At 44.9% G+C, this 21692-nt stretch overlaps 1 protein-coding gene across 11 annotated transcripts in view; it reads right to left on the reverse strand.

Moving 5' to 3' along the window:
- SLC4A4 (solute carrier family 4 member 4) overlaps positions 1-21692 on the reverse strand; it is a 253723-nt gene that overhangs the window by 22718 nt on the left and 209313 nt on the right. For all 11 annotated transcript variants that reach the window (XR_010601212.1, XM_042856335.2, XM_065595954.1 and 8 more), the window contains 4 exons: positions 15618-15806; positions 11131-11244; positions 9798-9959; positions 434-612 (listed from right to left, as the gene is read on the reverse strand). Coding sequence is in view for 10 of the 11 variants with exons in the window: in XM_042856335.2 (XP_042712269.1) it covers positions 434-612; positions 9798-9959; positions 11131-11244; positions 15618-15806 (644 nt within the window). In the remaining variant the exon portion in view is untranslated. The remainder of the gene's footprint in view (positions 1-433; positions 613-9797; positions 9960-11130; positions 11245-15617; positions 15807-21692) is intronic.

Raw genomic sequence — 21692 nt, forward strand, 5'->3', positions numbered from 1 at the left:
CCTAGTCAGTTTTGAAAAATCTCAGCCTACATATTTCACTCTCAAAGCAGTGAAAAACAATATACAACTTTTATTAAAACTTTCAGTCTCTCTCTCTCTCTCACACACACACACACACACACACACACACACACACACACACACACACACACACACACACACACACACACACACACACACACAGTTTTAAGACAACTTTTTTCCCTCTTAGGAAACAACCCTGGAGAGGATCTACTCAATACAAACTTCTAAGCGAATACAACCAATGAGGACTAAAGGAGTTCTGAGGAAATCTCAGCTAAGCTGAAAATGTGCTGTAAATCTCACATCTCTTCCCCTTGAGTCTCTCTGCCTTTGCCCTGTTTGGTGCTCGATCACTTACAGCACACACTGATCTTTGCATGCAAACAAGGCCGCTTTTGGTTTGCCGTACCTCACTCCCAGAAACTTGGGTTGTTCTCCAGGTGCTGAGGTCTCGGTCTCCATCTTCAAGCTATCGATGTGGGCAATGGAGATCACAGTAGCAGCAACATACCAGGGCAGGGCCATGAAGGAACATATAATCATCAGAACAGCCACCCAAAACAAATCCAGATGATAGCCAGCACCTTTCTGTGGAGGGAGACAAGCAAGAAACATTCTAGTATTCAGCTAATCATCAAACGTTTTAGAGCACCAGGACCTTCTCATAGTTCTAGACTGATCGTAATTGCACACAAATCATCTTGATCAGAAGTTAGCAGAGTATGACCGGATGACCTTCAGAGGCTGAATTATCAATGTACACAGGTATATATTACAGTGGTGGGTGACTTAACAAATAAAGGGGGTAGGCAGCCTTGTGAGGAAGAGATCAAAATTGCAGAAAGTCCACCAGTAATTAATTGATCACCATATATACAAAACATGCACTTATACTATATGCGGGGAGGGGAGTTCAAGCCCACCAACCAGCAAAATAATTCCATACAAAGGGTATTAGTCAAATCAAACTATGGGCTGAGAACAGCTACAGAAAGTAATACAACCCGGCAAAAATTAAAACTGGATGCACACTGAATCTTGGCAGGAATTTAAACTATCCAAACAATATTATGTTCAAGTACTAAAAATATATATATATTTCTGGGTATAATCTTGCAGGGTATTTCAACGCAGCTTTAGACTGTCTGTTTTTTCACTTGGTAATACGCCCTTTTAAAAAAAACCACCCCCAAACACACCATTGTATAGTGCTATTTTATAGTTAACTGTCCCCCTTACTTTATTAGCGATTGTGTTGACAAGGAAATCACATGCCCAAGACCCCTGCAAAATGATCTGTAATGACATTGTCCACTTTCCCATCCTCAGAAATTCTGCTCTTATCAATCACATGTCCAAGACCGCTACAAAATTGCAGCAGTGTCTTAGAAAACAGAATGGTCCATTTGCACCCCATGAGATTGTTATGGCAACAAGAGAACTTGGAAACTGCTGGGGCATGAAGCAACTACCTAAAAAGCAAGACGGTGGTTTATAAGGGAGAGTTAGCTGTTATCCTACAGACCCAGTTACAACAGGGCATTTCTCTAGACACAGCAGAAGGCCAAGAGTTGTATCCTGCTTGTGCATATGGGTCTAGTTCAGGGGTGGGCAAACTTTTTGGCCTGAGGGCCACATCGGGGTTCCAAAACTGTATGTAGGGCCGGGTAGGGAAGGCTGTGCCTCCCCAAACAGCCTGGCCCCCCGCCCCCTATCTGCCCTCTCCCACTTCCCGCCTGACTGCTACCCTCAGAACCCCTGAACCATCCAACCCCCCCGGCTCCTTGTCCCCTGACCACCCCCCTCCTGGGACCCCCCCATCCAACCTCCCCTGCTCCCTGTCCCCTGACTGCCCCAACCCCATCCACACCCCCGCCCCCTGACAGGCCCCACGGGACTCCCATGCCTATCCAACCCCCGCCACCCCAGTTCCCCATCCCCTGACCGCCCCTCCCCCCCAGAACCTCCGCCCCATCCAACCGCCCCCTGCTCCCTGTCCCCCAACTGCCCCCCAGGACCTCCTGCCCCTTATCCAACCCCCCCGCTCCCCGCCTCCTTACCAGGCTGCTCAGAGCAGCAGGACTGGCAGCCGCGCCGCCCGGCCGGAGCCAGCCCCTCTGCCTGGCAGGAGCTCACAGCCCCACTGCCCAGAGCGCTGGCAGCGCGGTGAGCTGAGGTTGCGGGGGAGGAGGGACTGGGGACTAGCCTCCCTGGCCAGGAGCTCAAGGGCCGGGCAGGACGGTCCCACGGGCCGTAGTTTGCCTACCTCTGGTCTAGTCATGATCACAGAGAGCACATTTACAGGAAAGCCTCAGACACAACGTCAATTAGTGTGAAGGTGAATGCAAAGCTGAACAAATATCTGCAGGAATGAAGTGACTCATTATTTGGAAATCCGTCATAGAAACGAAGGCCCCAAATCATCCGCGGGCTGGATACATTACATGCATTTTCTCCTTCTTGGGCTCTTGTGTTCTGATTTACAAAGCATCCACAAATCCCATAGATAGTTATTCATAATACAAATTCCACACATCCATCCACATAATGGAAGCCCTTACTCCTTGCAAAGATCCTTTCACCTGATATTAACAACTATGACAGTGTCTTTTTCTGAAAAGTCACCCCCAGCTAGCTTAAGTGACACCCTGGACATCACAAAGCTTTAGAAACCCAGGGTACCCCTTAATAAAACCAGTCCACAGCTTAACATTAGTTTTAAGAACCTATTGTGAAATAAGTAAGAGCATAATGACTTACTAAAGTCTACCTGACAGCACACTTAAGCTAGAAGGGTTATCAAAGCCAAACAGTGCCAAAAGTCAATGTTTACCAACAGTTATCACACTGTGGTATCGAAGATCCTGTACTTAGAACAGGAAGCAAGTGCAGGATTTTAGTGACTACAGTGGGAAAATGCTGACTTCATAAATGGCCACCACGGTACTTTATTTTTATGAACCGCCTCCAGATTTGTGTACTGTTGTTTGAGATTTTCAAAGCAATCTAGGGGATCATTAATTTTAAAGGGAGGATGGTGTCCAAATTCTCCAGGCTGCTTTAAAATCTCAATATGCAGTCTTCTAATAACTTGAAATTGCTTTGGAAATTGAAATTGAGAAAATTATTGGTATACATAAGAGCAAGCAGACTAAGAGGACAACAGAAAAAGCTCCAAATCACTGAACCATAAGGGGTGAGACAGGAAAGGAGAGAGCATTATTAAGAACGGGATCTACAAAATTTCATATTTTGAAGATTAGATGTTTTAAGATCTGTTAAATTTGAGTTTATTAGCAGTAACAGGTGAGTCAGACCTGCTGAGTGATGTTCTAGCAGGGAAAGGTACTTGGCAATACCTGAATACTGTCCATTGTTTTCCTACCACGTGTACCACTTTACCTTGGTTAACAGGCCAGCAAAATTCAGTCTGCTAGACAGTGATACGCTGCCAATAGTGTAACAAGGGACTCCCACGAAAACTGTCCCCACTTTAGCCTGCCAGTAGATTTTATGTACCAGGGCCATGTTTGCTGCTGATGAGCAGAGAGAGACTACAAATCCATTCATTTCTCTCTCCCTCTCCCTCCCACCCACCATTTAAACAAAACATGTTCTCATAACCATAACAAAGGAAGCAGGAAACAAATTTTTACATTAAACAGCACTTTGGTCAAAAGTTTATACTTTGTTACTGGAAAAAATATACAGTGTGTTGCTAGAAAAGTAGCGTTCAGTTTGTATTAAACTGAACTCAAGTTGGCATGGAGGTGTCGACTTTGCAGAGAGGGATGGTAGGAATTCTTCCCCGGCAGTTTTTTTTTTTTTTTAAATACCTGCCTATTAGATTCAATCTACTCAAAAGCAAGAGCAAATTTATCTCTTCAGAGACACTTTAATGAGCCCAGGGATGTCTCTCCAGCAGTAGCCAGAATAACAGCGTCTCTGTCAGAGGCAGGGAGATTACCCCAACTTTCCCTTCAATTTGGTGGGAGAATTTTAATGAGCTCCGAGGAGAGAGAGACCCCCACTCACCCACAGCATATCACTGCTAGTCATCATTTAAGTGGTAAACAACAACTTCACCGGGAAATGTACAGGAAACCAAAGAGCCTGAATGACCAATACTGCTGAGACATTAGTCCTGAGGAGGAGATGGACGCCACCAATAAAAGGATGCCGTTTTCAGTCATCCACTGCCTCCCTGAGGCTTACTCCTAATGGAGATAAAATGGCTACATTTGTGAAGCAGCATAAATGCTGGGTTGGCGAGAAGAGACACTGTCTGAAATGGAGGCTATAGAAAGGAAGTTCACAATCGTGGGTGAGGAAATAACCCCCTGCAAAATGCATACGGACGCTGATTCTACCTTTTGGTGGATCTTCTAGAAAACTGTTTGTACAGTTCCTGGCTGTACCTAGCCTCCATACTCACTTTCTTTTTATGGTGTTCTTCTAATTAAGGTTAAAGAAAGGCTTTAACCTTTAGGAAGCTGTGTGAAGAATAATAATACATGGATGGCCTGGAATAAGATGAACTAGGACTGATGTTCACCTTGCTAAAGAAATAAGGAGTCCAGAAGTATATTTTATGCCAATCTCAGCAGTCAGCCAGCATTTCTTGATCCCGATCCCAATCAAAGGCAATCTTTTAATAAAAAACAAAACAAAAACAACAAAAAACATCTTTCCCTTTCCCCTATTATTCTAACCCACTCTTTGAGGTCAATTTCAGGTTGATCTTAAATCTTCATGTGTTGTGAAATAATGCCAATCGTTACCATATCATGGTAATTATATTATTTATTAGGTTCACACCTAAATAATGACCCCAATATAACCCTCATTATGCATCAGTCTTTATTCCTACATTCCAGCCCTTTTAAAATGCCTCCCGTCCTGCAGAAGGGAGAGTCCTTTTTACAGGAACTCAGTATTATTCAATGGAATTCATCCTGCAGGGCAGGCAAAACTCTATAGGGTATGAGAAACTGTAAAGGTCCAGTTTAGAGCGTTTCTTTAAAAAATATCATTACATACCATATTGTGACTATATTAGTGACTACAAAGTTCTTTAAAGAACATTCATAAATGGGCAATTGAGGCTACTTTCCTTATTGATTCTAATTAAAGTCTCTTCACTTTCTTTCCTTGTAGTCTACTGTGCAGTTAAACAAAACAAAACAAAAAATCAACTGTCACACTGGGGTCTGCCTGTTGGCATTTCCAGTCTAGAGTGGATTTACCCCACTATCTCATCACCCCAAAGTCTCCGAGGCCTAGATTCTGAATATCAGACAGTCAGACCAACATGCTGAGTTCACTCAGGTGTAATGGTTATACAAACAAACCTTGTTTTGCATATTGCTTAAAGCTATCGATCAGTGATTTCCTTGCACGATAACCATGCTATTAAATATATATTAATAGGGGCTTGTCAAATCTACAGAAACTTTGCTCATTTTGATAAGGCAAGAGAAACCCTGACCCTTATGCTGTAATAAAAACAAAACAGTCAAAGCAAAAATCAGCTCCAATCTAAGGTTCCAGCTTTAAGGATCCTTTTACTTGAGAGAAAGGCAGGCTTTAGAATGAACAAAAACCCCTATGCATGAGCCTACCAGCAAGCATAAGGTCAGGTGGTATCCTCAGCTCTATCCACTGGATTCTAGTTACTGCCCAGTTAATTCACATCATCTTCCCATCTGAAATGGTCAGACGGGGGATGTCAGCGACAATAATTAGAGCTGTACAAGGGTATTCGTACTGAATCTCGGACCCACCCATACGGAGCCGGTGTTCAGGGTTCAAGGTGCTCCTCCAGCATGGTGGCAAGAGGCTTACACAACAGAAAAGTCTGCACACCCTGCTCTGTCTCACTATTATACATGTTTCTAATGTGCCATAGGACCCTCCCTCAGCTGGCTTCCCTCTCAACGAGCCCCAGAACCCTCTGACTCCCTATCGCCATCACCTGGTGGGCCCAGTGCCTCTCTCTGATGGGTCACCCTATGGCCACTCCCTGATCTTGTAAGTACAGGGGGTGACAGAGGCCCACAGGGCAGAGCCAGTGTCCTGTCATCCCTTCGAACTCTAGGATTTACTGAGTTTTGTAGCGTAGAGGTCAGGATTTGGCATGACAACTAACCCCTGCCCTCTACCCATCACACACACGTAGGGCCATGGGTCCCTTCTTCCAGTGGCTGCTCCCCAAGAAAAGCAGCAGCCACCGAGAAGACTTAGTGTGGAAACTCAGGGACCCTAAGTCATTGCTTTGTTGACACACATTAGGCAGGGAAGTCCCAGTGACTAAGGAAGTCTCAGGCCTGGTCTACACTGGGAGGGCGGGGGGGGGAAATCGGCCTAAGATACGCAACTTCAGCTACGAGAATAGCGTATCTTACGTATCTTAGGTCGACTTACCTCGCGTCCTCACGGCGCAGGGTCAACTGCCGCTGCTCCCCCGTCGACTCCGCTTCCGCCTCGGTGAAGTACAGGAGTAGCCAGCAGAGCGATCGGGGATCGATTTATCGTGTCTACACTAGACACGATAAATCGATCTCCGATAGATGGATCACTACCCACCGATCCGGCAGGTAGTGTAGACGTACCCTTAGGGGGCAATGTAGCTCTCTAGGCTTAATGTAACAGCCACTCTGGTGGGGCAGGACTCTCTTCCTTTCCCCCTGCCCTGTGGGACAACAGGGTCAGATTATTTTTTGACCCCTTCCTCACATGACTCTGGGAATCTGGGGGGTAGGGGGGAGAGCCCTTAAGATACAAGATGGGCGGTGCAACCCCCCAGTATCCCTTGAAGACACACGAAGAAAGCCAGCCACCACCACAAAGCAGCTTCTTCCTCTTGAAGACAGCAACAGTCAATAGCTTCTCTGGGGAGGGAAAGTTGTCAATCAGTGGCAGCCAGAGAAAGGGCTGAGCTAGTGACTAGTTTGATTAGCTTCCCAGCCATGAGGTGAGCAGCCAAGTCCGACCCCTGTGACGCAAACAGCAGTTTAGAAACACCCCCACGGACCACACCCCACAGGTTTCACGAATCTCTCATGCAGGGATCAGCGTGGGGCTGGCATTGATTCACTATCTGTATTTCTTGCTGGAAAAAAATAAAAAGGAAAGTGAACTGGAAACCCAGGAAGGCAGCAGTGCAGCCACGCTGGCAGAAATCCTATCCTCCAAGGTGCCTTTTGATGTCACAGTCGGGAATGCTTCAGAGGGATGAATGGCAGGTACTGGCAACACTGGTTCAACCATGTTGTAGTCAGCCAACCCTCAGCCCGGGCATCTTTGAGTCTCTTGCCCTCACTCCTGAGCAATCTTATTGTTCCTGGCAGGAGCCCAGCTCACTCCCAGGACCCTTTCAGAGCCCAATTTACAATCCCCTTGTCCCTAGCCCCTGGCGGTGCTTCCCAGTACCCACCGCAGGGCACTGGCTGGATGCAGCCCTCCAGAGCCTTTGTTCATACTGAGCTTGAGTGTCTGTCTGCCTCAAAGAGGGGGCTTGAAGGACCAGATTAACAGCTGCCTCAGGCTGAGCTGCCTTGTTACTGGAGCTCGCTAACAGACCCTGGCAGCTACGCCATTCCAAGGAAAACACCCCCATCTCTGCTGCCACTCGCACCCTTTTAAGCCCCACTTCTTCAGATGGAGCTGGTTCTGCCAATGTGGCTAACTGGCACTGCATAACTGCAGGAATGCACATTAGCCTTTCCACCAGAGGGATGGTGTGGGTCTCATCACATACGTCTCAAAGGCTAAGTGGACACCATACTTCTATCCTGCATATTCACATCAAATGAGATAAGGTCATGGAAGATAGATCCATCAATGGCTATTAGTCAAGATAGTCCATGACACAAAACCGTACTCCGGGTGTTCCTAAACCTCCCGTTGGCAGAAGCTGGGACTGGACAACAGAGGATGGCTCACTCAAAAGTGTCCTGATCTGTCCCTTCTATCTGAAGCATCTGGCACTGGCCACTGCCAGAGACAGGACACTGGGCTAGCTAGACCACTGGTCTGACCCAGCATGGCTGTTCTTATGTTCTTAAGCATTTTCTTTTCCTTCTTCAGCATATGGGTTCTGGAAAATCTCACAATTCTAACCGGCTTCCTGGAAAATCAGGGAGCGGCAAGTGAAAAAGGAGCAGCAGCAGCACCCCTGCTCCAGTACCTCCTGGTGTGACGCACAGATTTGAGTACCCTTCCTCCCCCTTTTCTTCACATCACAGAGTCCTGCACAACTATCAAGGCCAATTTATTCTGTCCTCAGACTGAAAAAATCTTTCCGTGATAAAAGGCCTTTTTTGACCCTTCACTGGACAAGGAATTGAAAACTCAGCTGAGACCAGCTCTGTTAGAAATTACTGCTATTCCCCCAAGCGCCTGGCTGAGCTCCAAGCCAGTAGGGGCTGGGGATTTGAGGACGTTCAGCTGTGGGTGGGAGGAAATGCTTTTTACTACCTCTTGCCAACTCAGGGACCAGGGCGGATGGATTCTGGAATGAGCTTTGTTTACCCTCCCTCTGCCACAGGAACTGTCTACCATAGACATCTAGTACTGCTGAGAGCACTACTGCAGACAGAGAGGCCAGTTTCAAGCAGTCAGTGCCCCCCTTTTGTTAGTTAAAGATGAATTCAGAAAAGATCTCACCTTATGTATCTGCCCCGTTCACCTGCACCTCACTTGCTGACCCAGGGGACAGCAAACAGCAGGTAGAAACGATGAGCCATCTCCCCCAAAACTCTGACCACTAAATCCAAGGAGAAACACCTTTGCAACAGGGATGACCAGCTTCCTGTGCTCTGCTGTTGTGCTCTATCTGCAGGACACACCAGTGTGCCCAACTTAAGTTAAGAAGGGCATCCATGCTGGGAAAACCATTTTTCTTCTCACTATTGTTCTCCTAAGTCCCCCTCTGTGTTGCTTTGTCATCTTTTCCTTTCGTGCCATGGCAGTGGTGGTGAAAACCAATGAGACAGCACTAGAAGCAGAAGCCACAGGTGAGAATTTTTGGAATAACTGATTCACATGTGAAATCTAATAGCCTTTTTTCCCATTACTTGGGAGTTTGTTTGGTTAACAGTCCACTTCCTGCAGGGAGAGGGTCAAGGTATCTCAAGCTTTACTCAGAGCTGTTTTAAGATGTACCGTGTGCACACTTGGGGAATCAAAGGTGGGTGTAAGCAGAAGTATCTGCTCACAGCATAAGGCTGCTCTAATTTGCAGCGATTAGAGCGGCTCCCTAGGGACCTCTTTGCAAGCCAAGCAGCAGCAGGAGTGCTGTGTGGATAAGCCTGACAAGGCCCTTACTCCAATGGCGGAAGGAGTATGTGGCTAGCAATGATCATGCTGGTGTTATGCCCTACAAGGGATTCCCTGCACTGGGGCCTTTGGTGACGGTCAAGGATCTGGACCTCGGGGTTTATTCCGTCCTCACTCAGAAAGAACGCCTACTGAAGTCAAAAGGAGTTGTGACAGAGTAAAAACATCAGAATCTGGCCCACCGTCTGTGTCCTTTGCTTTAACAACAAGCGTTGTTCGAGAAATACGGTCGCTTTCAAGCTGAAGTGATGACTTTGCTTTCAAATCTGGAAGAATAATCTGTGCTAGAACAAAATACATGCTATTACTAAATACCAATCATAGTATTTCAAAGGGAGCAGGTGCCCATTACCACCACAGGCTCTCTCTCCGGCTCTGTCACAGAGAGGATAGGCGCTACTTTGCTGCACTCATGCAAGGTACAAGGCACCCACCTTGAGCTTGTGCTCTTTCCTGTTGACGATGACGGCTGTGATTTGCTGGTCCATGAAGATGAGAATGGTCACCAGCAGTGCAGGGATGGCTGCTGCAAGGTACACCCACCAGGGGTTCCCTCCGAAGGGTGGGACGAACCAGCCTCTGTGGGGGCTGGTTGGCTTCAGGCGCAAAGAGAGGAAAACAGGCATCAGAGTGGCGACATGTTAACGACCTCCCCCCCAACCAAAGCATGTTTATCCAGGCAGCAAAAGGACCCAAACACTAATACGTCAAGCTGACTAAAGGAAGATTCCTGAGGACACTGACAATTTGGGATTAATTCTTCCCATATACCAACGTCAGCTGAAGTTTAAAACCTGGAAGTGGTTATTAGGGGTCAGATTCTGCCATCCTTGTTCATGATGAGTAGCAGCACTCTCTTCAAGTAGTCCTGCTGGTCTCTCTCTCTCGAGCACATTCAAGCAGTGAAACTACATGGGCGAGTGAAGGCTCACCGGTGTGAGTAAGCAGGGCCGGCTTTAGCAGGTGCAGGGCCCCACACCAGGGACGCCAATTGTCTTGTGCCCCCTCCCTGCCCCATTGGATCCCTCCCCAAATCCCTGCCTTGCCCCCCCAGCCCCACCCACTCCCTGCCCCCATTGGATCCCTCCCCAAATCCCCGCCTTGCCTCCCGCAGCCCCACCCACTCCCTGCCCCCATTGGATCCCTCCCCAAATCCCCGCCTTGCCTCCCGCAGCCCCACCCACTCCCTGCCCCCATTGGATCCCTCCCCAAATCCCTGCCCTGGCCCCGCGTCTTCCTCAAGCACGCCGCATTCCTCCTCCTCACCCCCCCCCCCAGGCTTGCGCTGATCAGCTGTATGGCAAGCACTGGAGGGAGGGGGGAGAAGCAGGATGCGGCTTTTTTTTTCCCCTCCCCCGCTCCGCCAGCAGCCCCGGACATTGCGGGGCCCCATTCCGGGGAATCGGCTTAAAGCCGGCCCTGTGAGTAAACACAACACAATTTGGCCCATTGAAATCATGGAGTAAGGTGCTACCGAGCACGAGCGAGGTTGGCAGGATCCCGCTTTACGTTCAAGATTTGTCATTACATTTTAGAAGACATTTCAGCCAATTGACATGGTGTTAATGGAGATGATATAAATTTGCACTTCTAAATAAACTGCTTTCTAACTGGCTCAGCAATACAATCCTTCCTGGATAGCTTATTTTTGTATGACTGTTGGTCTCATGGTTGGTAATTTCACAGAAGGAAGATAGAAACAGCAGAGTGCGACAGAAGCCACCGAGTAAAATAACGGTTGTGTGTTGAGAGACCACTTTTACCTACCTTGAATTCACTTGGCACAATTAGTTTCGGTGTATCCACACCTACTAGGGCATCTATTCCACAGAAAATCAGAATGGACAAGATAATGGCAAAATCACTGATGAGCTTCCTGGCCTGAAATAGAAGGTGACACCATAACAGTGGCTGGTACCAAGAGCAACCGTTTAAATTCAATGTGATACCCTTGTTCTTGTAGTTGGTGGCAATTCAGGGTAAACATTTCCCTTTCTGTAGGGACAAAAGGGGCACATTGCAGTGGCTGAAGTGATTTTAAAAAATGTGCTTTGATACTTTATTACACGGTCTGAAAGCCAAACAATTAGGCCTAAACAGAACTACAAAAACAACTCCAAGGAAAAACAGCTTCTGTTGCAAAGTACTCCCACAAAAATTCTCCCATGCAATCTTACTGATAATCTAATTCTACATTGGCTAACAATTCCCATTATACAGACCCAGTTCCCCACAGGAATGGTTTCTGAAAAGCTGTGATGGAACTCCATCAAGAAAAATGGGCCTCTTATTAAAACAAAAGGCATCTTAAGTAAGATGAGATGTGTCTGGAAGAAGAGGTGGTGGGAGGAGATTTTGATCAAAGATCTCTGAATAGTTCTCAAAATGAGATGCCAGATCGTTACTGAGACTAAAAAGGGTGTTTGCGGCTGTAGTAATATTTTTAGCGGTACACTGTTGGGATTGTTTGTCAGCTGTCAGGGTTATTTGTCAGCTGTCAATATTAGATGCAAGCCAGTGGCTGGGATAAATAAGGATGTCTGAGGATCTTTGGATGGTACGTTTCTAGTGCTGTCAGTTTGTAAACAATGGTAAACTGCAGAAAGCCAATCATTTAAAGAAGGAAAAATGCAACAATGTGTACATTCTGCATGCCTGAATGAAATAAAGGAGCTGTGTCTCTTGTATGCAACAGGTTAATTCCCGGTTCATGCTACCTGCCTTGTACGGATCAATGCACAGCCCAACCCTCAGAATTAAAATTTAAAAACACAATCCTGCTAGAGGAACCTAGCCGCTGCAGCTCATGTTCATAGATTGCTGGGTAAAGAATAACCTACAGCAGAGAAAAAATGGATTTTCCAAGACAGACTCGGTTTACACCTGCAGCCACCCCCACAAGGGCTTCAATTAACCAACCGCAGGTTTTGTCTAGACGTTTGTCAGCCAGCATCTTCAGTTTCAGTTGCTTAGCAAGTTCTGTTACTTCAATGACCCCACAGTCCTATGGGCATTTTGTAAAGGTGCCAGTAAGCAGGCTGACAAGCCCATGTGTGCTGCAGGATAGACCACAATAATTTAAAGTGTAGCTGTAGGCCCAAATTCAGGAAAGCACGTAAGCACATGCTCAACTTTAAGCAGAGAAAAATTGAGTAGGGATGCTTTCCTGAATTGGGGCCCTAAGAATTAAAAAAAAATCATCATCAAAGGGTTTAATTTCTACAGTGTGTCAATTTTCTGTATCAAGCGTGCTCTGTCTACAAGTGAAGGAATGTTTACAGGTCTATCTACAAGTGAAGGAAGGTGTCAGGGAAGAAAGGAGAGAGGGGAAATTCTCTCATTCTTGAGTGCAACAGTGTTACAAATACCATTACCATGGCATGTTAAAACTACCTTCAGGAACTGATCTTTCAAACAGGTTGAACTAAAATGTTTGGGCTGACTTGCTACCAACCAGTATGGATGGGCCATATCTTTGTTTGCGTGCATGTGCGAGAGAGATGTGTATGTGTGTGTAAAATTCATCCTGTTCACACTGTCTTGTACAACCATATTAAATTAAAGGGGTTTCAAGATCACTCCCCGTATTGCCAGCAAGGGTTCAAAAAGTATGAATCAGGTCTCTCCAAAATAATGAAATTTTAAACAAATAAATATTGGGCTCTTTTTATTTGCCTCCTGATGTTTGAGATATATATATATATATTTATTTTTTTATTTTTTTAAGAGTTTATGTTTTCAAGCTTTTCATTGCTACCATCAGGGCTAGAAACTTTCATTTGGGGGGGAAGGGGGAAAAAGGAAGTTGAGTGTCTTCTGTGATCATGTGTCTCAAAATAAAAATTCCCGAAACAATTTTTTAATATAGCCTATTTTGCAAGGCAGATTGGGTCTTTAATATGAAGCTATAGAAGCAAGGAAGAAATCAAGATTTCACATCAGCAATGGAAACAGTCACCAAGGGACTCACATGGGGAGGTCAGAGAGAGGAACTCAAAAGAAAGGAGCAGAAAACATTTCAATCTGGGTGTGGTGCTATGTACCGAAGAGAAGAGTTTTTAAAATCACACCCTGATGTTTCTTTTTTATGGTGTTAAGGTAATAAATGAACCACAAAACTGAAGTGAAAAGAAATTGGGGGCAGATCCTCAACCTGTGTCAACTGTTGTAACTCCATTGAAGTCAATGTAGCTGTGACCGTTTTCACCAGCTCAGGGTCTGGCTCTTGAAATTTAACTAGCCAGATCTCATTGGACTTTTATAGACTATTGTGTCAACTTTTCAGAGTTCTTCCTCCCAGGCTCCCCAGATTCACATGGTTACAGATAAACTGAACTACATTCCAGCCAGGGTGGAATTTGTTTTCTTTTCATTAAAAATAATAAAAGTTCCATTTCAGTGCTGCAGGAGCATAAACATCACTGTACTATAAATCCTATTGCACTCAGAATGCCACAGGGGGGTTCTGAGAGAGAGTTTTGTTATGTACAGAAACCTGAAACTAGTGCCCTTGTTTTTAAAGTTTTCGCTCTGATGAAATTAGGGTTGGATCTTGGGGACAGGGAACGCTGTTGTCCAAAATATTGCAAACTGGGTTCTCTAAAAGGGAAGGAGTAGAACTTTTTTCACAACCTTTCTCACCTTTGACAGCTGTCACTATGACTCTGGGCAAACAGAACAAGCAACTTTTGCTGACCCACCATCGCTATGTATCAGTTGGCTAAGAGTCTGTTGTCCGGAGAGAAGTACTAAGAGCTGTGTTACTGAAACACCTCTATTCAGAGATCAAATATCTCCCTACTTGCCTTCAGTATGAAGAGCAAGAGACCCAATCTGCACTAAAATTATTATATCTATATGTGCAGGGCTCGAGAAATCCACCTCATGTAGGAGGAGAAGGAATCTTTAGCTCAAAGACTGCAGAACTCTGGGCATGTGCAGTCAACTTCTGCAGAACCAATGGTCACAAAGAAAACCTCCCAAATAGAAACTGACAATAACGGAAGTAGTGCTGTTTTCCTAGGACTGCTGAGACAGCCCCAGTGCTGCTACTGCTGCTGTTAGAGGCCACCACTGCAAGAAGTAGAACGTCTTCTGGGGAGCTGTCACATCTCCCTTGAAACGGCAAAGTGGCTGAAGACCAGTTGGGAATGGAGATTGAATGGAGTCTCTCATCCCAAGTGAGTACTTAGATACACAGAAAAACCTAAATTGACTGTTCTAGGTAGAGACAAACAAGGTGGGCGAGATACAGCTTTTAATGCACCAACTCCTGTTGATTAGATAGAAGCACATTTGCATGCTGAGGAAGCTTGATGTCTCTCCTTTACCTGCCCATGCTGTGCCTGATCTAGAGAGAGGACTTCAGTATCTAGGCTGTTAAGAGGTAAAATATGGCTGAGAGCAAACATTGCTATGAGAACATTAGCTTTTTCATTCAATAGAATTTATGCTGTTAAATGCATATCATAAGATATACAGGAAATGCATCATGGCTGAGGTAACATTACTACTAGGACCATAACTTTTTCATATTCTGACTTCTGAGCATTTAAAATTTGCAACCTTAATATTATGAGGTGTCTGTTTTCATATTCTAGATAGATTTATTTCTAGGGCATTATGAGACACTGGACTATTTTAACTTCTTTTTGTACAGGTAGGAAGTTGCTTACTTATGTTTTTGCTGCACCTTTGCGTCACTTGATCAAGTGGTTTCTGTGTATACGTTCAGGCATACCACACAGGAGACTGTTGATCACCAGGTATCCAGTCATGCAATGGGAGCAGCACTCAGCTTTACTATCAGGACACTGAAAATGGCCTTTGGCTACTACTGGCAGCTCAGTTTTCTGTATAAGCTCTGCATTGGTGAATTCTTAATGCTGGAAGCAAAAGCTTTGATGAGATTTGTACGAATCAACTGTATCATTGCACCCCTCAGCTTGGAATTCTTGTCTGTTTAAGCGTTATTGTCACTACAGACTCCAGCCAGTTTTCAATTCTTCCACTGTCTGACTTGTGCCCTCCAGGAACATTTGGAAGTTTAGAGCTGAAAAATAAGCAATTTTGCCAACAACAAACTTCAACAAATAGGATCTGGTGTCAGTGTGTGCATCCCCGCGTAGTGGTGCAATTTGTCCTTCTTGGCTGTATCTATTGCAAAAGGAGGGGTTGCAAACAAGAGTACAATACTATATGTGCTCTGGAGGAATAAGGAAATTCCCCCACGTGATAAACAGAGAGATACTTACAGTGGTTGGGAAATAACGGCTGGTTTTGAATTTCTTCAGGGCCATGGAGCAGGTGTAGGTGCCAAAGAAGAGGATAAAAGACATGAGGGTGATGTCAGGGACGTAGTTGCAGTTGTTGCCCACAAGGTAGCCTCCATATTTCCAGCACTCCTTCTTTGTCAGAGATGGCCAGTCGACCGTGTTATTGTACTAAAGAGCAAAGAAAATATCCCATGAAGCTGTGCTCTGTTATATTAACTCTGCTATTCACTAAAATAGCAGCTGGAACAGAGAGAGCCCAGAGCTACAATGATATGCTCTGAGGATGAAAGTCTCTGCAGTGGTGTGGCTGTTTACTGAGTAGTGAGTGAACATAAACCGGGCAGCAGGGCAGGTGCGTGTGCACAAACAAAAGGCAAAGCTGGATTCCCCCTCAGATTTTTAAATTTAAAATGTAAGTCAGTGATACCAACCAACAATACAAATCTCTTCAGCGAGAATATCGTTTCATCCCTGTCCTCTCCAGTGGATAAGGAGAACTGCCTCTTTCTCCACTGGCAAGGCCTCCCCAATCTTTGTCAATCCCCCTCAGCCAAGCATTGTCTAGCTTCCCTGTGGCTTGCCTGATCAAGTTGGAAACCAGATACAGAATTCTGATGTGCAAGTGGAACAGCTGGCCTGGGACCCAAACTCGACACTCAGATTTAATTTTCTCTAGTTCACTTCTTGCCCACACCACCTAATCAAAACCTATTCCTATCAGAGAAGCCACAACACGCCGGCCCTCTAGCAGAAGAGACCCTATGCACTTCCTTGAAGTGGGTCCCAAGACTGCCTGATGTCGTTTGACAGTAGGAAGCTTCCACTCCAGAGCAAGCTCTGGGCAGCAGCAGCAGCTCAGACCCCTCTGTAACGGAGTTATGAGCATCACCTCCACAAAGTTCTCATGTTTTATTGGTCTGGGTAGAAGTATGTTGAGCTACTGATGCAAAGTCTGATTAATTCTGGGTAACGTGTAGCCCTACCGGTGAACCAACACACTGGCCCTTCACACATTCCTGGTTTTATATTGAAAACAAAGCTCTAATTCAGTTCTGGGGTTCCTCTATATATTTCATAGAAACCCTCAGTTTACCAGTGTGTGCAGAGCACAAAATGGCCAGAGAACACCAGACTCCACCACAAAATGCACGTCTCGGTAATCACATTAAATTGCAAAGTACAGAACTGCAAAACAGTTCCCTTACCAGACTTTGTATTGGGCATCGTCAGGCAATCTGAGCCTTATATTTCTTATGACTCATTTTAACACTGCTGCATCTAGTACTGTTCAGAAAACTGTAGCTGCCAACAATGAAATTGCAACCTCCTTTGAGAAAAGGGGATGTATGATTTCACTGATATTGGTTTAATTACCATTGAAAAACTGAACATAAAAATAAGTTTGCCTAAATCTGGCAAAAAAAAAAAAAAATCTATGGAATTCTTCCCAACACCAACACCTGACAGGGAAGTGTTCCTCTTTTATATACATCTATATATCTATCTGAGAGACCCCCTGACTTTCAGCTCTGCTGTCTGTTGTACCATACATAAAGACCCTGCATGGATTTAGTGGCAATATACAAGATAAAGTTTGACTTTCCTTTTTGGGGCCATTAGAAAAGCACAGTAGTGGAATGTGTCTGTATTGAGTCTTAAGGCATTCCCTGCAGTAATGTTTTAAAGCACGAGCCCACCTGGAACTCAGTACAACTCCTACTGAAAACAAATATTTCCACCGACTTCTGTGGGACTTGAATTTTTTATCGTAGCACTGGAAAAGATTCTACATGTGAGCAAATCTTAATTGCATACACATGAATTCAAATATTTTAGAACAGATAACGTTGTAATTCCCAATAAGGAACACAATTTGTACTTATAATTACATTATAGACTCCTCATTTCCTTGCGTGGTTATGTCAGAAAATGATCTATTGCCTAATACTCAGCAGAGTTTATGGAGTTCTCTTCTCCTCTCCCTATGTGTACATAATTCTCAGCAATGTCAGTGTGGTGAGAAGGAGAGAACAAATATGAATGCATAAGGAATGAAGAATACAAAATGTGTATGTGCATCATCAGAATAAACTTGTGAGAAACAGGTGTGGGCAGTTTAAAGGGACACAGTCCACTCAAAATACAGTGTTAAACAAAACTGAAGTAGTTTCAGGTAGCTACACCTATCCTCGAACCTCCTGCCAATTCTGGGGGAGTTTACAGTCACATATTCCTATTTCAAAAACATGTTTTCTGCCTTATGCTGCAAAAAAACTCAAATGGAGGAAACTGACTAACAACAGAAGCAGTGAAATGAGCTATGTACAAAGTGCTGCTAAATGCACAAAGTCCACAAACAAACAAAAAAAGACTATTAATCTTTTTAGTTACAGGAATCTTAGATGTTGCTTATTACTATACGAGTCACAACATTTTCAGATTGAAATAGGAGATACAATATGATGGCATTCCCTTAAACAACCACACAAGGAATCAGGAAAAAAAAATCAGTGGCTTAGAAGTGGAATCCTGTACTAGTGGATAGACAAAATTGTACTGAAACCTTGGAGATATTTTAAAAGTACTGATTCACAACCCGGAGATGCCTACTGTTGGAGGATACACACACGTAACCACAGTACGTGTCTGTTAGTATCTCATACACTTATATACATCAGGCATGCAACTAAACATTGTTGCACATATCGAATTGTGTTGGAAGGCTGCTTGTATTATATTGCAGCTTCCTCAGCAAATTTCACCAATCCAGAAAGTTGTAGTTGAACTGAGGTGTGATTTTGCTGACAATGATGGAGGGTGTAGGGAAGGGGGGGAGACTATCAGTTATCCACCTGACAAGGTGCTGCCACATTTGCTCTCTCAGCATTTTCTCTCTCTGAAGCACAAAGAAGCAAAAACAGGGAGAAATCCTGTTGACAGGAAACCCATCTGCCTGGACTGCTAACTTCAAGCCTGGAACAATAGGCTAAGTGGGTGGGTGTTTTCAGAGCAGGGAGATAAAGACAGAACTAAGATTTTGTGCCTGCCTCCCGCATGCTGATTTTGAATGTGTATTCCTGGAGGGTTAAACCACTAGGTCTTGGACGCCAATGGCTTCATAAATGCACAACTCTAGTGTTAATTGAATGTTTCAAAGAAAATGCGTGTTCGGGTCACCAGACACACAAAAGACAAAATGAAGGTTTCCTCATGAGCCCTTTCCCCATTACCATGTTGTTAAAATAAAACAAACACCCATCATCAGAAGCATTTGCCATTAACTAAATCATTCAAGAGGCAGCACATCTGAAACTGACAGGTACACTGAAGGGCTCTGTACTCTGAAGTACCAGAGTCTGTTCATAGATTTAAAATAGATGGAAAGTTTTTGGACTACTTGGCTGCACTGTCGTTACCCAAAGAATCACAATGTTTTATTACAGAGGTTTCCTTTTCCAGCTTTGAGATTAGACCGCACGCACTAAGCGGGCAACACATGGACCAACAAGATGACCTTCCACTGTGGCTGGCTGTCAGTGGAAGTACATTGGTAAGGGTTCTGCACCAGCGGATAAATGAGATATGCCATTTTCAGATACAATTGCAATGTCAACTCCAAGTAGTACCCTGAAGCTCTCTCACTTTGTCACAGTACATTCAAAGATTCAGCACATTTGCTTCCCTGGCTAACTGTCTACAAGGATTTATAATAGGACTGTTCTTCCCAGTCCTAACATCGTCACGTGCCCCTAACAATTTGTTTTGTTCTAAAACTATAAGGAAGCTTAGTGCTAGAGGGAAAACACTGAGTTGGTCCTGGAGTTATTTCTCTACACTGGCACATGCAAGGGAACAGGTATTAATCTCTGGGTCCAGTGTCCAACTCCCCCGGGCTGGGAGAGCTACCGAAGCAGCTTGTTCAGCTCCCGAAGGGAGAGCGCTGCCTGATGCGTCTCTCTCTGGCTGATCCAGGAGAGATGCTGATCAGCTCTGAAGGGAGCACCGGCCAGTCCTACTAAGTCGCAGGAAGGATGGTAGCATGTGGGGCTTTAAGGGAGGGGGATATCTGGTGCTGTGGACCCTATCCCACAGAAGAGCATCTGGAAATATGACCTGCTGGGTTATTTGCACCAGCTTCCTCTTCTGAACTGGGCTTTTTTTTATATCTTCACCCCCCTAAATTAATCAGTCACTTTCCCCTTATGCACTTCTCCAGCCATTCCCCAAGCCTGAAAATCGAATGCAAACTCCACAAATAGCGAGAAGAGCTGTTCTTCTTAATGAAACTGAAGTAGCAACTGGCGTTCTTTTCCTGACAGGCGGCCTCCAGAGCCTTGACAGGTAGTGTTGTACTAGCGCTTGGGGCTGCTCATCATTTTTAAAAGCATCATTTACTATGAAGGGAAGCTGAACAATTAGGACCCAATTTTTAGTCCCAGTGAAAGAGCGGAACTCAGCTGCTGAAGTACCACAATGACTGCACATACGCACAGTAACAAAATCATGGAAGACTAAAAGGAGACACCAGGAAGGCAGCGTAGTCCAGCGCACAGGGCAACTAGGTGGGAATCAGGAGACCTAGCTTCTATTCCTGGCTCTGCTATCAACCGGCTGGGTATCCTTGGGCAAGTCACTTGGACTCTGTCTCCTCCCCTCCACACACCCTTTGTCTTGTCTATTTAAGATTGTAAACACCTTAGGGCAGGGATTCTCTCTTACTAGGTGTAGCACAACAGAGCCTCAATTTCAGAAACAAAAACAAAAATAATAATGAAGAAAACCCAGCCAGCAGCTCTGCATCCTTAGGTTAAATTTCCTGTTTTAAACTTAGTCTTCATTCAGGAAAACCAAACAAAAGCTTGAAACCACCATGTTATATTCTTTTCTCCTTCTCTTCCAGAAGTTTGCCTCCCAGGTGAGCTCTCATGTGCCCAAACTACAGCAAATTAAAGTTTGTAGTGAGAGAACTAGTACCGTGGTCCTTGTTAACATCTTTAGAACTACAACCCTGAGCAGATCTGCGTGGGAAGGTCCCTCCAGCCACAAGGAGTCCATTGGCCTCATGGGCACAAGTGCTGACCTATACAGTCATAGACTCATAGTAGATCAGGGTTGGAAGAGACCTCAGGAGGTCATCTAGTCCAACCCCCTGCTCAAAGCAGGACCAACCCCAATCACAAGGATGAGGCTTACTGTTTGCAAGTAATTAACAATACTACAGCATTAATTTTGGTACTATGATGCTGTTTCCTATTAGGCAAAAGGTAACACCACTGTGAGGATATTAATGGTGTCCAAACTATATCTATAGCACCATAGGAGGGCATGGCACTAAGACATCACAGACAACCTCCCTGCCCTAACATTTTTAAGATCTAAGATGGACAATAAACATACAGCGGCAGGGAAGAGGGAAGTGACATGAAATCATGCAGCTCAAATTGTTTACGTCTGCACACATCTCGTGAGTTCCACTAGCGTTTCAGATTTTTGGGATATCCAGAATTATAATATATTTTGTAAAATTAGGCACCTATCCTCCTATGCCTGCACTGCTAGCAGTTGAAAAGGCCTCTGAAAGAAGGGAGAGTATCTCTGTGGGCAAACCACATATCATAGGTGCACAAATCGCACTACGGGTAAGAGGAACACTTAAAATCAAACTCAGTTGTAAAGTACTGGATATGCTGCGTCATGGTTACGGGAGAGAAAGTGAGATGGTAAGCTCACTTACATCTGTGCCACCTTTTTCCATGCAAGGCCACAGTCTCAAACAGCAGGTGATACATCACATGTTCCCAAAGCAAGACTGGAAAAACAACGTAGGAGTAACTATCCAGGATGGGATTGTGCTTTGATTATTTTTAATAAAAGGAGCAATAACTCCCTCTCTGGCTCTCTGCAATGGGACTAGAACGTTGCTTAGAAACCGCCCCTCTATTTTTAATCCATTTTTTGGAGTAAAAGCGCCAGTAGTGCAGAGGTGCCAATCTATTCCAAACACATAATTGAACAGCACACTGAGGTTTTCAATGCCGGCTTTCCTGTAAGCCT

Source organism: Chrysemys picta, chromosome 5 (assembly GCF_011386835.1).
Source record: "Chrysemys picta bellii isolate R12L10 chromosome 5, ASM1138683v2, whole genome shotgun sequence".
In the NCBI taxonomy this organism is placed as follows: Eukaryota; Metazoa; Chordata; order Testudines; family Emydidae; genus Chrysemys; species Chrysemys picta.